Source organism: Bos taurus, chromosome 22 (genome assembly GCF_002263795.3).
Source record: "Bos taurus isolate L1 Dominette 01449 registration number 42190680 breed Hereford chromosome 22, ARS-UCD2.0, whole genome shotgun sequence".
Taxonomy (NCBI): Eukaryota; Metazoa; Chordata; class Mammalia; order Artiodactyla; family Bovidae; genus Bos; species Bos taurus.
This window is the reverse complement of record NC_037349.1, coordinates 42,994,177-43,008,471: the sequence shown is the minus strand read 5'-3', so window position 1 is coordinate 43,008,471 and position 14,295 is coordinate 42,994,177. Positions and strand designations below refer to the sequence as shown.

At 44.3% G+C, this 14,295-nt stretch overlaps 1 protein-coding gene across 13 annotated transcripts in view; it reads left to right on the top strand.

Annotated features, from left to right (window-relative positions):
* PXK (PX domain containing serine/threonine kinase like) overlaps positions 1-14,295 on the top strand; it is an 88,207-nt gene that overhangs the window by 3,976 nt on the left and 69,936 nt on the right. For 11 of the 13 annotated variants that reach the window (XM_024982994.2, XM_024983005.2, XM_024983004.2 and 8 more), the window contains exon 1: positions 2,615-2,828. The exons of 1 other annotated variant lie outside the window; for it this stretch is intronic. In XM_024982994.2, the coding sequence (XP_024838762.1) occupies positions 2,727-2,828 (102 nt within the window). In that variant the 5' untranslated portion in view covers positions 2,615-2,726. 13 annotated transcript variants of the gene reach the window in all.

Below are 14,295 nucleotides of genomic sequence, written 5' to 3'. Positions count from 1 at the left end.
ATTCTCAACATCTTCAGAGAAATTTTGGTTTGCAGAAAAATCATAAGAAAACCCAAGACGAATGTGGACACTACATAGATAGAAAAGAATTAATAGAAGGCTCCACAAACAGTCGATTTCTAGGCCACAGTCAATTTCTTGGGTGGCTCTTAGTGAGGCCACAGTTCACATGACCTTATAAACCATGAGCAAAATTCCTCTGCGATGTGATGAAAAATTCCAGTATGTAAGGGAAGTAAGAATGATCACAAGTGACTTGAATTTTTTTTTTTTTTAATCCAGATCATGAATATTTAAAGAAAGAAAATAATTCTGAATGGGGAGGCAATGCTGCTTAGGAACCACTGAGTTTTTCACTAGGTTCTATGAGGATTTGTAGAACAGTTGCCAGGTCCAGAAGCGTCTTCACTAAAAATCATTATTTTCAGTCAGTCTGGCCAAATGTCAAGCTGTTTAACAACCTGTGGACTATCTAAACATTTGGCAGCATACAAGAATATAAATCTTTCTTTATTTTCCCTTGCAGTCCTGAGTAGTTATGTATATAGCAACAGAAGTACTGCATATCTCATTTGCTTTACCCAGTATGAGACTGGAAGCAAAGTAGATTTGATTCACATCAGCTCTGGACTAGGGAGTTTCGCCACATTCACCGTGAGCCACTTCAAAAGCCAAATGGCTTTTCAGACTATCATAGCCTAGTCTCCAGAGGATCCAGGGATCCAGTTAAGTCTAGGCTCTTTAGGGCACTGATTTGGGTAGTTGAGATTATAAGGCTGCTATAGTATTTTATTCTCAGAGGCTTCAGGCAAGAATTCCTCGAGAACAGGAAAGCCTAGATTTAGAGTTGTTAGTCCCTGGCTTCATTCCATCAAATACCTGATTTCTGACTTTCAGTTTCATTTCCTTAGTAAGGAAGAGGACAGGCTGTCATTTGATGACCTTTGCAACTCAGTTGTATATTGTTATGTTTTTTCCTAAACATACAAGTAAAATATTTTTAGAGACATTTTGAAAAGTGCAGAAAAACAAAATAGCATCATGATTCTGTTTACTAAAGACCCTCAGCTAATATTTTGGTGGGCTTCCTTCTGATGTTTTTCCTATGAACATTTTAAAATCTTGAAATCATAAAATGCATACATTGGGTTTTTTTCCTACTTACTGTTGTATCTAGGGCTTTCCCCAACATCATTAAGTATCCTTTGATAATCTAATTTTCAACCTTTGTAAAATACTTATGATTGTATCACGATCTGTCCAGTCTTCTGTGTTAGATATATACCTTTGAGTGCTATGTATTTGTACTGATCTCTGAATATCTCCTTAGGATAATCTACAGGCAGGATTACTGGGTGAGGACATTTTGATGTGTGTGGTCAAATCCCAGCTGCTAGTGCCAGACCTCTTACATGGTTAAGTACTCAGTAAATAATTGTTGAGTGCATAAATGCCCCAATTTATATTCCCCCAGCAGTATGCAAGAAGAGCCTTGTCTCCGGTCAGCCCACATGATATGAATAATGATTAAAGCCAAATTTTGGTTTCTGTGAATCTGTTAATGAAATAATGCATTTGCCTTAAACAGAAGTAAAAAGTGAACCCTCCCTAAGTGATACATAGTTTTAATAGGCTGCTGCTTTATTATCTCGGTGTTACAGATGGGGAGCTGGGGCTCAGAGGGGTTGGGTAACTAATTCAAGGTCACACAGCTGTTAATTCCAGCTCTCTCTTTTGTCCTGGGATGCTGCCTTGGGAAACAGCACTGTGGGTGGGTCAGAATCATGGCCTTGGGTTCAGGCAGATTGGGGCAGATTTGGGTCTGAGTTGATCGAAGTTCTCTGGCTCTGGGTTTTGAAGTTGGAGCCAGTACTGTGGGATGGAGCACCCCAAGTCTGAGGTTGAAAGTTTGAAGGCCTTGTGTGCTGAGCTTAGAATTGGGCCAGAGGGTAGAGACTGGGAGTTCTGGACCAATGCCCAGGTTTTAGGGGCTCCAGTTCAAAGAGCTTTGGGTCTGAGTGTACTGGAGTCTTAGGGCTTCAATTCTGAGGGCCCAGCTCTTAGGTTTTTGAGTCTGAAGAGCCACGTTCGAGAATTCCCCACAAAATCTGAATCTGAGGGGCTTGTAGAAAGTTTGTGGGTCTGCAAGGCACAGCATGAGATTCCCATTCTGAAGGTCCATTTTTCTGGGTCTTAGGGTTCTTTGGCCTGGGAGGCCTGGAAAGGGTCAGTTGTAAGTCAGGGTGTACAGTTTTGAGGGCCTAATATGAGAAATCCATCAAGGAAATGTTTGGGATTGTTTGGGCCTGAGCGTTCCGGGAGCCTTGAGCCTTGAGCCCAAGACGCCGTCTCTTAGGCTCTGAGGACCTCTGGGGGTGATGGCTTAGGGTGAACTGTCCCGAGATCTGAGGCCGGTGCTGAGGGTACCGAGCTCGCAGTGCGGCTACGTGGAGCTTGGAGGCGCAGATCCAGGACAGCTGTGACAGCGACGGTTTGGCCCTAGGACCCCGCGGGAGGTGGCAGCGCGAAAGGGTTGCCTGTGCCGACAGCCAAGGCGGAGGGGGCGGGTCGGCGCTAGGACCCCGCGGGCGCGGCGGCGGCGGCGGCGGCGCGTGGGGCGGCGCGTGTTGACAGCGGCGGCGGCAGCAGAGCCCGGCGGGCGGCAGGAGTCGGCGCCCCCGGTTCCTGCCCCAGGTCCCGAGGCGGTGGCGGACCCGAGTCCCGGGATGGCCTTCATGGAGAAGCTGCCGGCCGGCAAGGTGCTGCTGGACGACACGGTGCCGCTGACAGCGGCCATCGAGGCGAGCCAGAGCCTGCAGTCTCACACGGTGCGCGGCCCGCCGGTCGGGGCGGGCGGCGCGGGGCGGCCCCGGGCCTTGAGAGGGCTGCGGGCGGCCGGGCTGGGTCGCCCGGGAGGGGCCCGGGGCAGGGGTCGGCGGTCCGGGCCGAGAGGGCTTGGGCGTGGCGTCGCTTCTGGGCCAGGGTCCCCGGGGCCCAGGCGGCAGCCGAAGAAGTCCTGAGGGGACGAGGGTGGTAACCGCAGCCCCTTGGGCCAAGGGAGTGGGAGGGGCTCGGCGGTGCCCTGGGAAGGGATCCCGAGTCGGGGGAGGTGAGGGACCCCCGGGCCCACCTCGGGCCGACTGAGGAAAGGACCACTCAGGACCCTCTCCATTTCTCCTCTTTGGGGCGGCTGAGTTTCCCTCCTTTCAGCTGGGCATCCGAGTGGTGGAAATGAGGGTGTGCCGGGTCAAATGGAAGGATGACTTTATAGAGCCTACTTGTTGGGATGGCAGAGTGGCCGGTGTCTGAAGCTCCCTTTCCAGGTCAGCTGCTTGCCTGAGGCACGGGGAGATGGTGAGGGAGGCAGTTTGGGCTCCTGCTGAGGCAGGTGTTTGAAATTGCTCCTTCCCTCCTCTAACTTGTTCTTTAGCAGGCAGTGGTAGCATTCAATTTAGTTTAAAACCCACTGGAGTAGCATAAAGGAGTAATAGGTCCTCATAGTAAACACAGACAGAGTTCATTTCTGTTACATAGTGTCTTTTATGGGTCTTTAAAACCGTGGTTGTTTTCATGTGCTGTACCTTTTTTTTTTTTTTCTTGAAAAGCACACTGTGCATTATAATTTACCAGCAATAAACCAGTAAAAAAAAACCCCCAAAAAACCAGGAGCTGCTAGCCAGTGGGACTTTGTTTGGGAAATAATGAATGGGGAGAGAGAGATTCCTTAGATTGTAATGTTTTGTTGGGTCACCAAATCAGATTCCGGCTAAGAGGCTTGTTTGTTTACCATTGCAGGGTGTTTGGGGTTCATCATCTGGAGCCTAAAGCCCCACAATAGCCTTCTGTTTCTCTTCTTGCTCAAGCTGTTCTGGCGACTTCAAAGATATCTTTTATTCTGTTGTATTAAAGTGGGACTTTTTTGAACCTCAGTTTCCTCTTCCAACAGTCATGCTTTGTAGGGTTTGGATCGTTCAGAGTGTTCACTTCCAGTTTAGGAAAATGATCATGTATTTTTTAAAGTGCATTTTATTTCACTGTGCATGTCTTTAATTCTGTTCTACAGACTTGTGAGAAGGCACTGTGTGGGATAGAATTTGTTAACCCCTCTGTAATTTGTGCTAAGGGAATAGGGGTTAGGAGTTGAAATTTAGTGCTGGGAATCAAGAATAAATTCTGCTTTTTAAATTAGATTATTATTTTAACTTAGCTGTTGACCAGTACATCTTATAACCTTTCAGGGAGTGGGGTTGGGTCTTAGGCTTATTTTGTACTGAAAGTCCAGAGAGAGTTGGTTATAAATGCTCACAGACTACTTCTTCCAGAAAGCATTTCATGATGGATGGCCATTGCCCCACGCCCTGTGTTCACCTCCACCTTAACCTTGATCAGTTTATTCTGTATTTACTCCTTTAGTTTTCCACTCTACCGGGCTGTGAGAGGAGGGATGATTATTGTTCATTTTTGGGCCCCAGTTCCAGGCATCTGATAGGATTTCATGTGTCTGTTGAATGACTAAATGAATGAATTGTAACCGTCCTTCGTCTTCTTTTCTGTTTGTGTTAAACTGTAGTGATAAAAAAGTGAAACAGCATGACATCTGAGGCTCTACATTGAGGGGTCAGTGCTTCAGCAAAGTGGTGAAAGATGTTATAGGATTCTGTTTTTGCAGAGGTTTTCTTTAAGAAATAAAATAATTTAGGGTAGAGAATGGGAGTTCCTATAATGATGACTGAACACCAAAGACAGTGACTCACAGGAGACACATAGAGGCAGATGTGGTGGAGTAAAAAAATTGCAGCATTGTCTTGCGTAATTTTTTACTGTTCAGTGTTCTTGTCATTTTAGCTGTAAAATATGAGACTGAAAATTATTGCATCAGCCCCGAACTTTATTGAGAAAATCCTATGCTGATGCAAACTTTTTGGACTAGTAGACTCTTAAGGGTAAGTCTCTTTAAAACAGGAACTGTTGGAAATTGTTTTGAAAAGCAGTAGTTGTTAAAAGTGGTATACAGAAGAAAAAGGCATTGTTTTCTGTTGGGAAGTTGGAAGATGGTTTTCTGGCTTGTTAACTGAAGGGAGACGGTATCCCCAAAGTCAGAGGATCATCCTCCCTTTCAAATGCCAAATCTCTGTGAAGTTACTCCTTGACTGTATGTAGGACAGAAAGCTATGGAGAGGGTACATGGTAGACATCCTTTGGGTTGGACGAGGCAGGGCCCTAATATGGGTTTGGGGTGACATGTCATGTGATGACATTGGTTGGGCAAGGCACTTAAGCCTTTTTTTTTTTTTTCCACTTAAGCTTTTTGATGTTTAGTTTTGTCACCTGTAAATGGAGTAATAAAATGCCTGCCCTGCCTGCTTCCCAAGGTTGTTAAGAAGATCAGATGAAAAAGTCTTTACGAAGTATTTGTAAAGTACATCCCTTCCTCCTTCCATCTATTCATTGTATGGCCACATATATGCAAAGGGTTAAATACATTAACATGTTTTGATTGCAAGTAAGCTAATTTCTGTCCATGGTTGCCTTTTTTTTTTATCAAGGTTTTATAGCAGAAAATGTTTTGTTCCATATGATTTAGAATTTATGGACTTGGGAAGGGAAAATTGTGTGGATTGGAAAATAGAGATGCCAGAAGGATGAAGGGAACACAAGGTCACCACCAGAAAGGCATGTTGGGATGAAAAACCGGCAGAAGGTGCAGGTTGGTAGGTGGTTCTGTGCCTGAATGTGGTTTGAATGATTTTATTTTCACATTTATGGAGCACGATGAATTTAGCTTCAGGAAATAGAGCAGGCTTCTGCTGCAAGGAAATGAAACTTCCATAAAATCAGAAAGGACAATAGTTAGAGATGCTTTCAGCAAGGGGAGTAGGGGAGTGGAAAGGGAAGAATTTTCCAGACAAAAGAGATTATGGTAAAAGAAGCCACCCAGGTAAATTGTGGGAAACTTTGGGAGCATTATGAATGAGATATGTAAGTTCTCGACTACATGAAAGGGAAAACTTTGGAAGTCAATAGACTGAAGAAAAATGCTTACCTAGCTGAAATAGAAACCAGAGGAGAACCTCCAGTTTTGGAGAAGGTTGTTGTCAAATGTCTGTATCCAATTTTTGCTGGTCACTATGCTGTAGTTTGATGGGTCTTAATCTCCATTTCCTCCCTTTTTAACTGTTCTTCCTTGAGGTTCATCAGAATTAGGGTCCATTGACTCTGCATTTGGTGCATTTTGTTCTTGAGAAACAAAAGATGATTTAGTGGTATTTGAGGCGTAAAAGAGTATTTTACAAGTCGGTGGAAAAGATAATATTTCATGTTAAAATCTTTACTGAAAATGGATCTTACCTTGAACTTTGATTTTGGAAAGTGCATTCCTGCACAGCTTGTTTATTCAACAATACACGTTCCCTTAACAGAGATGTGCTGAGCACCTAGCATGTGCCAGACACCTGCTGGAGGTGAACTTCACAGCTCCTGTTCACATGGAACTTTGTTCTGTCAGATTCTGAGGTCTTCTGTTTTCCAGGGTGTTTGCAAGTCGACCTGAATCTTTACCTGTCATAACAAAGAGTTTTGAAGTTCCTTTTGTGGCTTGGTTTATTGAGCTTCAAGCTCTTCTCACCTTTTGTTTTTTAAATAGTCTTTTAAACTCTATTCCCATATCACCAGAATACCTTTTCAAATGTGATGCCAAAACCGGAGACATGGTTGCTTGAAGGCCTTGGCAGTTTAAATAGTCCAGTGCTCAATATCAGAATCCATCTGGGCTTCCTTTGGAGATGTTATTTGGAAACTTATTTTGATTACCAAATTATATTGAATATTAACATTTTTTCCAGGGTGTTTGCATAGACAAGTGGAAGCAGAATGATCATTACCTTGCAGCACTCGCACACATTATAATAAGATAATAATAGTGATTTTCTGGGAACTGAATCACTCATCTTCGACTTGGTTATATATTTTTCTGTGATTGTCCTTGAAACTCCTGATGGATGCAGTCAGAAAACTGAGCTGGATGCTTAGAGACGTGTAATTAGTTAATTCATAGATTCAGTCTCTTCTTCAGTCTCTTTCTACTAAAGAATCAGTTGTTTTGTACCTTGATGTAGGGGCTGAGGACTCATAATTCTCATACATCACCTCTTTTGAGGATTATCCCACTAGAAAGCTTTCTTGCCATAGGAATACAGATAATAACCTGGCTGGAGTTACTGGGAGGAAACAAGGATTCTGGGGCTGAGGTTTATTTTAAGTGAAAAGATACTTACCTGCTTTGCTCCCCTGGGGGAATAATGAAAACAGCCACCCACGTGTACATAGCTTCCATGTGTACTGTGATCTTGAGATTGTTCAAAATACAGGTTGTTGATTGAGCGCCTCAGTGGGTGCATCTGGGGCAAGTTAAACAAACCCTCTGTTCTCCACGGCAAGCAGGTGGTGTGAGCGGTTTCCAGGCAGCTTCCTATGAAATGAAGCTCCTTTCTGTTCCATCCTGAAAATGGGCAAGCTAGACACACAGGCATTGTTTCAGAACTCGTAATTGATTAAGTGTAGGGGGGGTGTTGTGGCAGGAAGAGCAGTAGGCTTTTCCTATTGTTTTTCCCCTTAAACTGGCATTTGTCCTTGTCAGTGACTTCTTTCATGGATGACGTGCCCACGGTTTGGGGAAATTAAGACAGCTCCTCTTCAGAGGTGATGAGGGGGGCCCTGTGTTTTCAGCTTGAAACTTTTAACGAAGGGCTAAGAAACAATTACTTGACCTTGGATAAGTACTGGGACCTGAGTCCCTGCAGGTTGGCCACTTAATCTCCGGCTGACTTTCTGACCACCAAATTTGAGGTAAATCTGGCCATTTCTAGCTCAGGATCACGACATCATGCATTTCCCCCAAAAGAGGACAGTTGAAAGCAAAAAAGAATTCCATTGTCATTATTGTCTTCAAATAATCCAGTAGTTATTTTTTTAGTGGCTAACAGAGTATTCATTAACATAATGTTAGCTTGGGAAACTCACTGCAGAGTAACAGGCGTCTTCCCCGGAAGCTGTTTGCTTGTGTCACAGCTTTATGTAATTCACATACCATACAGTTTACCCATTTAAGGTGTATAGTCTATGGCTTTTGGGTATAGTCACAGAATCATATATCTGTTGCCATACTCAATTTTAGAACACTTTTTATTATCTTGAAAATAAGCCCCTGACCCCTTAGCCCTCACCCTGGAAAGTTTTATGACATTGCTGGATGCTAACCCCAGGATATATTCTGAGTCTTTTATCTCTTTGGGTCCAGCTCCTTCCAGGTATCTGATTCATCAGAGGGACAGATTCTCTGTAAACACGTGTAAATGTGTAAACGTGTGTATATGACCTCTCAGCACCTCACTGACCTGAAACCTGCTCATGGGCTCTGGGTCTTCAGGCTGGAATCACTGGAAGAATTTTGAAAACTGTTAACTTGGAGAGTTACTTATTTTAATTGGTGAGAGATGTGCATTTTAAAAATGCACTGCACTGTCACATATATTACCACTTAAAGAAAATCCTCTAAAAATGACTTTTGACCAACACAGGGGTTTGGGCACTGGCCCTTCTTACACTGGGAAATCTGCATGTGACCTTACAACCTGCCCTTTGTGTTGGTGGACTCAACCAATCCCACGTGGTGTAGTGCCACAGTACATATTTATTGGGGGAAAAATTCTCGTGTAAGCGGACCCACACAGTTCAAACCCATGCTGTTCAAGAGACAGCTGTGTTGAAAACAGTACATGAATTATGTCCTGTGAGTGTGAAGAATTGCTCTGGGTCGCAGCCTGCCTAGTGCATGTAGGTGTGAGTGCCAGGTGACTTAGTGATCAGAGTACACAGGGGAAGGGCAAAGGGCTCTGGGCCGGAAAGCCCTGGCCTCAGACCCGCCTTTTACCACAGCACCTCTGTTTATGATATTCAAACAAGGCTGCCCACATTTCTTTGACATGGCTCATCAGAAAGAGGCCATTTCTCCTCATTTTTCAGCTGAGGCTTTTTCAGGGGGCCGGGGAGAAGTGGGGCTATGCTTAGACAGCTCGCCTCTTCCCCTTCCCACTCCCTAAATGGAGAGGGCCACATGGGCCGCTGTTCAGCCACTGTGGGTGCTTTTCTTTCCTTTTTTTTTTTAACTTGAAATCTAGCCTTTCATGTCTGTCTATGTATTACTATTTTGATTCAAACTAGCACAGTCTCTGCCACAGACAGGAAGCATTCAGTAAGTATTGCTGAACCCATGAGTTTGTTGAATGAATGCATTTCTTCAGGGCTCAGCTCAGGAAGCCCTGCCTGTAGACGGCTACCTACTGTCTTACCTACCAAACTACATGTCATTTCCTTCCTCTGTCATTCCCACTTGGTTTTATTTGTGTGAAAGTCACAAGCATTTTACACACAGATTATTTCTTATTCCCTGTTCTCTGTTTATGGCCTCTCTCTCCAACACAGGGGAAACTGTAAATAGCTGGAGGAGCGGGGCAGTGCCTTAGTGATCTTGCTTAATCTCTCCAGCCTCAGTTTCTTCTTTTAAATTTATTTGGCTGCATTGGGTCTTAGTTGCAGCATGCGAGGTCTTAGTTGCAGCATGGTACAGGGGTTCTCTAGTCGTGCTCGTGGGCTCAGTAGTAGGGCCGCAAGGGCTTAGTTACCCCTTGGCATGTGGGATCTTAGTTCCCCAACCAGGGATTGAATCCATGTCCCCAGCATACAGGGTGGATTCTTAACCACTGGATCACCAGGGAAGTCCCAGCCTCAGTTTCTTCATCTGTGAGGTGGGGTTAGTACGAAGATGCTCGGGCTCTGATGATTAACTGAACTCAGACACATGGGTCATTCTGAACAGAACTCAGCACATAGATGTCACTGTCTTGGTTGTAGTTTACCCTCTGTATTTGTTAGCGCCTAGTAACTTTTTAGGTATTTGTACTTTTTTAGGCACTGAATGGAAAAAGGAAAATTATTTCTTTAAAAGTTCGTCTCACTGTCACCTGTGACTGCTAGAAAATAGCAAAAAAGACCAGTGACATTTCAAAGACCCCCTCAGCCCCACCCCCTTCCCTGACTCCTTGTTTTTCCCTTTTACCCTGGAGGGACACGTTCTGGCAGCCAGGCTCAGAGATAGAGCTCAGGGTCTCCTTACCAGGCCGGCCTGGCAGCAGAGCTGGCTGTTGTTGTTCAGAGACGGCAGGGGAGGTGGAAGAGGCAAGTGGGCAGGCCATGGGCTCAGCCACCAGACCAGCAGAGGAGTTCCCGGAGGCCAGGCCCACAGGGAGGTCCTTGGCCAATGCCCACTTCAGCTCCTTGCATCCCAGCTTTTGTTCATCATCAAAGGAATCCCAACATCAGGTCACACACACTTGATCTCTGGTAGCAGGGTGAAAAAATAAAATAGAAAGCCCTCTGCTTTGTTCTTTTTCCTGCCACTTTCTCTGACAAGTGACCATGCTCATCGCCATTCGTAGGGGTGGAGGGGGAACAGGGAGCTGACATCTTCTGAATGCTGCCTCCTGAGAAACATGTGAATATTCTGTGGCCTGACTGCCTTCCTTTCCCCTAAGACGAGCACAGTCAGGCTGTGGGCTCGTGTCCCAGGCTTGGACGCAGCCTGCTCGATGAAGTGCACAGTTTCTGCCCTGTCAGAAAGCCTCGAAGACGTTGGGAACATTAGCAAGCACTTAGTTTTCTGTGTGCCAACCACTGTGTTGAGTATTCAGCTAAAAAGATGAATGAAATAGTGAGCTTACAACCCTGGTAGATGTGGTAGACCCATAAGCCAAAGGAGAAGTAGGTATGGAAAGTGCCAGTCTGCCTGGGAGCAGGGAGGGCAGGTGGGTATGGCCCCACCCACTTCTCCTGGGGGAACTAGGAAAGGCTTAACAGAGCCTTCCAGAGAGCTTGTTGTAAATCAGCATTCCACGGGCCTTTTTTTCCCCTTGCAGACTCTTTTCATAATAATACTGAACTGTAAAAATCACCTCTGGAAGTGATTTTTAAATTTAAACAATATTCTATTCAGATTAGCACGTTTTTAAAAATTATAGTATTTTATCTTTGGGATCTGAATTACACTGGCTTCTGAAATCTTACAGTAAGAAATGTGATAAGGTAAATACACCTGCTGCTTCAGACAGTTTTCAGAATAACCATTTCTACAATGATTCCCATTTCTTGTCTTACTAACTCATATTTTGCCATTGGCTTTTCCTTAAATCTGCCTTTAGTCACAGTCCATTATGGGTGTAAATGAAACCCTATATGGCTAAGAAGAAAATAATTTTAAAATCTACATAATGGTCAAAACCATCTTAAACCAACTGGAACTATGAGCACTTGGAGACCTTTTGTTTTGAGTTAAAGGGAAAAAAATACTTCAATATTTATTGACAGATTTTTTTAAGTAGAAATAGAAGCCTTATAAGCTTCAACACATAAATTTTGAAACACTTTCCAGAACCCCTAGTTGTTTATCTTGTTCCAAACTATTACTAACCCACCAAAAGGATCTCAGTTAAAAAAAAAGAATGAGAGAATGAGCAGCTGTGTTCTCTGAGGTCAGGATGCATTTTCAGGGTGCAGAAGGTCTTTAGTTCATTCATCAGATGCTGCTGAGTATACCCCTGTGTTCCTGGCACCATCCTAGGCACTTGGGATGTGGGTCTAAGCAAGGCAGACTCAGTCCCTGCCTTCATTGGTTCATTCATCGCACAAAGATTTATTGTAGAGGATTCTGGTGTCAATGAAAAGATGGAAAATGAGACTAGAGCCAATTGTGGGGTCCTTCGGATGCCACACTAAAGGATCTGAATAGCAGGGAAGGGCTCAAAGCACACATGTGGCAGAAGGTGGTATTTTAGGAACTTCATTTGTTGGCAGTGTGCAAGGCTCAGTAAGAAAGGTGGAAGGAAGAGAAGAGTCCAGAGTGATCATGAAGCGGTGAAGTCAGAAAAGCCACATCTCAAGTCGGTGGCAGGAGGGAAACAGGGACACTAGAAATGATTACAAAAAGAGTATAAGGTAAGCAGTGGGTAGCTGGTCTTCCCAGAAGGATGGTGAATCTGAGTTTGGTTTTAGACAATACTTGTCATGAGAACAGTTAGCATTGTTAAAGCACTTTTTATATGCCCTGTGCTAGTTTGATAAGTTTTAACCCATGAAATTCATGGGGTCGCCAAGAGTCAGACACGACTGAGCAGCTGAACTGAACTGACACATGTAAATGTAACCACTGTGTAACGTTTTCATTACTTGAAATACTTTCTTGGTCCTCTTTGCAGTCAGTACCTGGCAACTGCTGATGTGCTTCCTGGTTACTGTTTCACCTTTTCTGGGATGTCACAGATAAATGGAATTTTGTAGGATATAGTCTTTGGTGTCTGGCTTCTTTCACTTAGTTTAGAGCTTTGCGCGTCCTCCATACTGTTGCATGCTTGTTGTTGTTTTTAAGGGGAAGCAGGTTTATTAAGAAAGATACTCCATAGGTAGAATGCGGCTCTTCTGTTGCCTGTTTTGTTTGTTGTTGTGTGTTTTTCATTACTGAGTAATGTTCCACTGTTTGAAGGTTCCATAACTTGTTATCTGTTGACCAGTTGGTAGACTCTGGGTTGTTTCCAGGCTGGGGCTAATCACGAATAGAGATGCTGTGAACATACCAGTCTTTTGTAGATGTGTTTCCATTTCTCCTGGGTAAGTACCTAGGGATGGAATTGCTTAGTCACGTGCTAAGTGAATATTTAACTTTATAAAAAATTGCCAGACTTTTCTAGATTCTCATCTGATCCTCATAATCCCTCTGAATTGTGTCTGTTATCATCACCGTTTTTTCAGTTGGAAAAAAGTCAAGTGCAGGAAAATTGGAGGAAAGTAAAGTACATAATTTGCTCCAGGCCATAAGGCTGCGGGGCAGCAGAATGAAGGTTTGTCTGATGCCTTTGGGCGATGTTGGGAGCCATTCCCAGCCTGATCTGTTGTTAGGGCCACACCTGTTTGGCAGCTCCCCTACGCCTAGGCCTAGCCAAGGACAAATCAGTGGGCCTTCCCTAATCTACAGAACCAGACACTAGCTTGAGTGACCATTTTCTCAGTTCCTCTATTCGAGTTGCTAGGAATGGAAGTATAAAGAAACAGGTGAAATTAAATAGTACGTTCTGCCTAACCCACTCTCTCTGAAATACTGTCATTGGTTATATGCAACCAATGTAAAGGTTGTTAATGTATTTTACATTGCTTGTCATATGAAGCTTTTGAAATCTGGTGTGTATTTCCCAGTTACAACATATCTCAGTTAGGACTAGCCTCATTTCAGGTGTTCAACAGCCACACATTTTTTGCGGCTACTGTACAGGACAGCACAAATATAGATATTAAAAATAATATCCAGAGGTACAGTTACTGAAATGGAAAAAAATTCATGTTATATTAAGTGAAAAAAAGCAAGTCGTAACACTGTATTTAGTATGCTTATATTTTTATAAATACATGTTTACATCTGCAAATATGTCATCTATAACCATATTGGCCAGTACTGTAGCCACTGGACTACTTAATTTTTTAAAAAAATAGTTTTTCTTTATTTTTGGCTGTGCTCCGTTGTTGCTCGGGGTTTTCTCTAATCGTGGCGAGCGGAAGCTGCTCTCTAGACGCGATGCACGGCTTCTCAGTGCGGTGGCCTCCCTTGCTGTGGGGCACAGGCTCTCGGTGCGTCGGCCACAGTAGTTGTGGTCCTGGGCTCTAGAGCACAGGCTCAGAATTTGTGGTGCGCGGGCTTAGTTGCACGTGGGATCTCGGATCAGGGCTAACACGTGCCTCCTGCATCAGCAGGTGGATTCTTTACCACTGAGCCACCAGGGAAGCCCTGGACTACTTAAATTTAATAAAGTTAAATAAAAGTTAAAATTCTGTCCTTAAGTCAAACATGGGGCACGTGTGCCTGGTGGCCGCCACATTCAGCCTCGCATCCTTGGGTCACTACTCTCTTCAGTCTGCCAACCCGACTGAGAAAGACTGAGTGAGACAGTAGGGTCTGCCAGCCCTGCCTCCAGCAGGGCGTGGTGACCTTTGAGATCCAGAGCCTCCACGGGCTTTAACAGTGAAACACAAGGAAGAGGTTCACTTATCCTGCAGCCGCTGTTAGCGTTTAATGGGAGCAGCGTGTGGAAACACGGCAGTCCAATCAAAGACCCTGTTCTGCTTTGGTGCAACTGCCATTCAGATTGCCGAGTATTCAGAGCATCCACTTCAGGCACGTTCATGTAAAAGTGTTCCTTT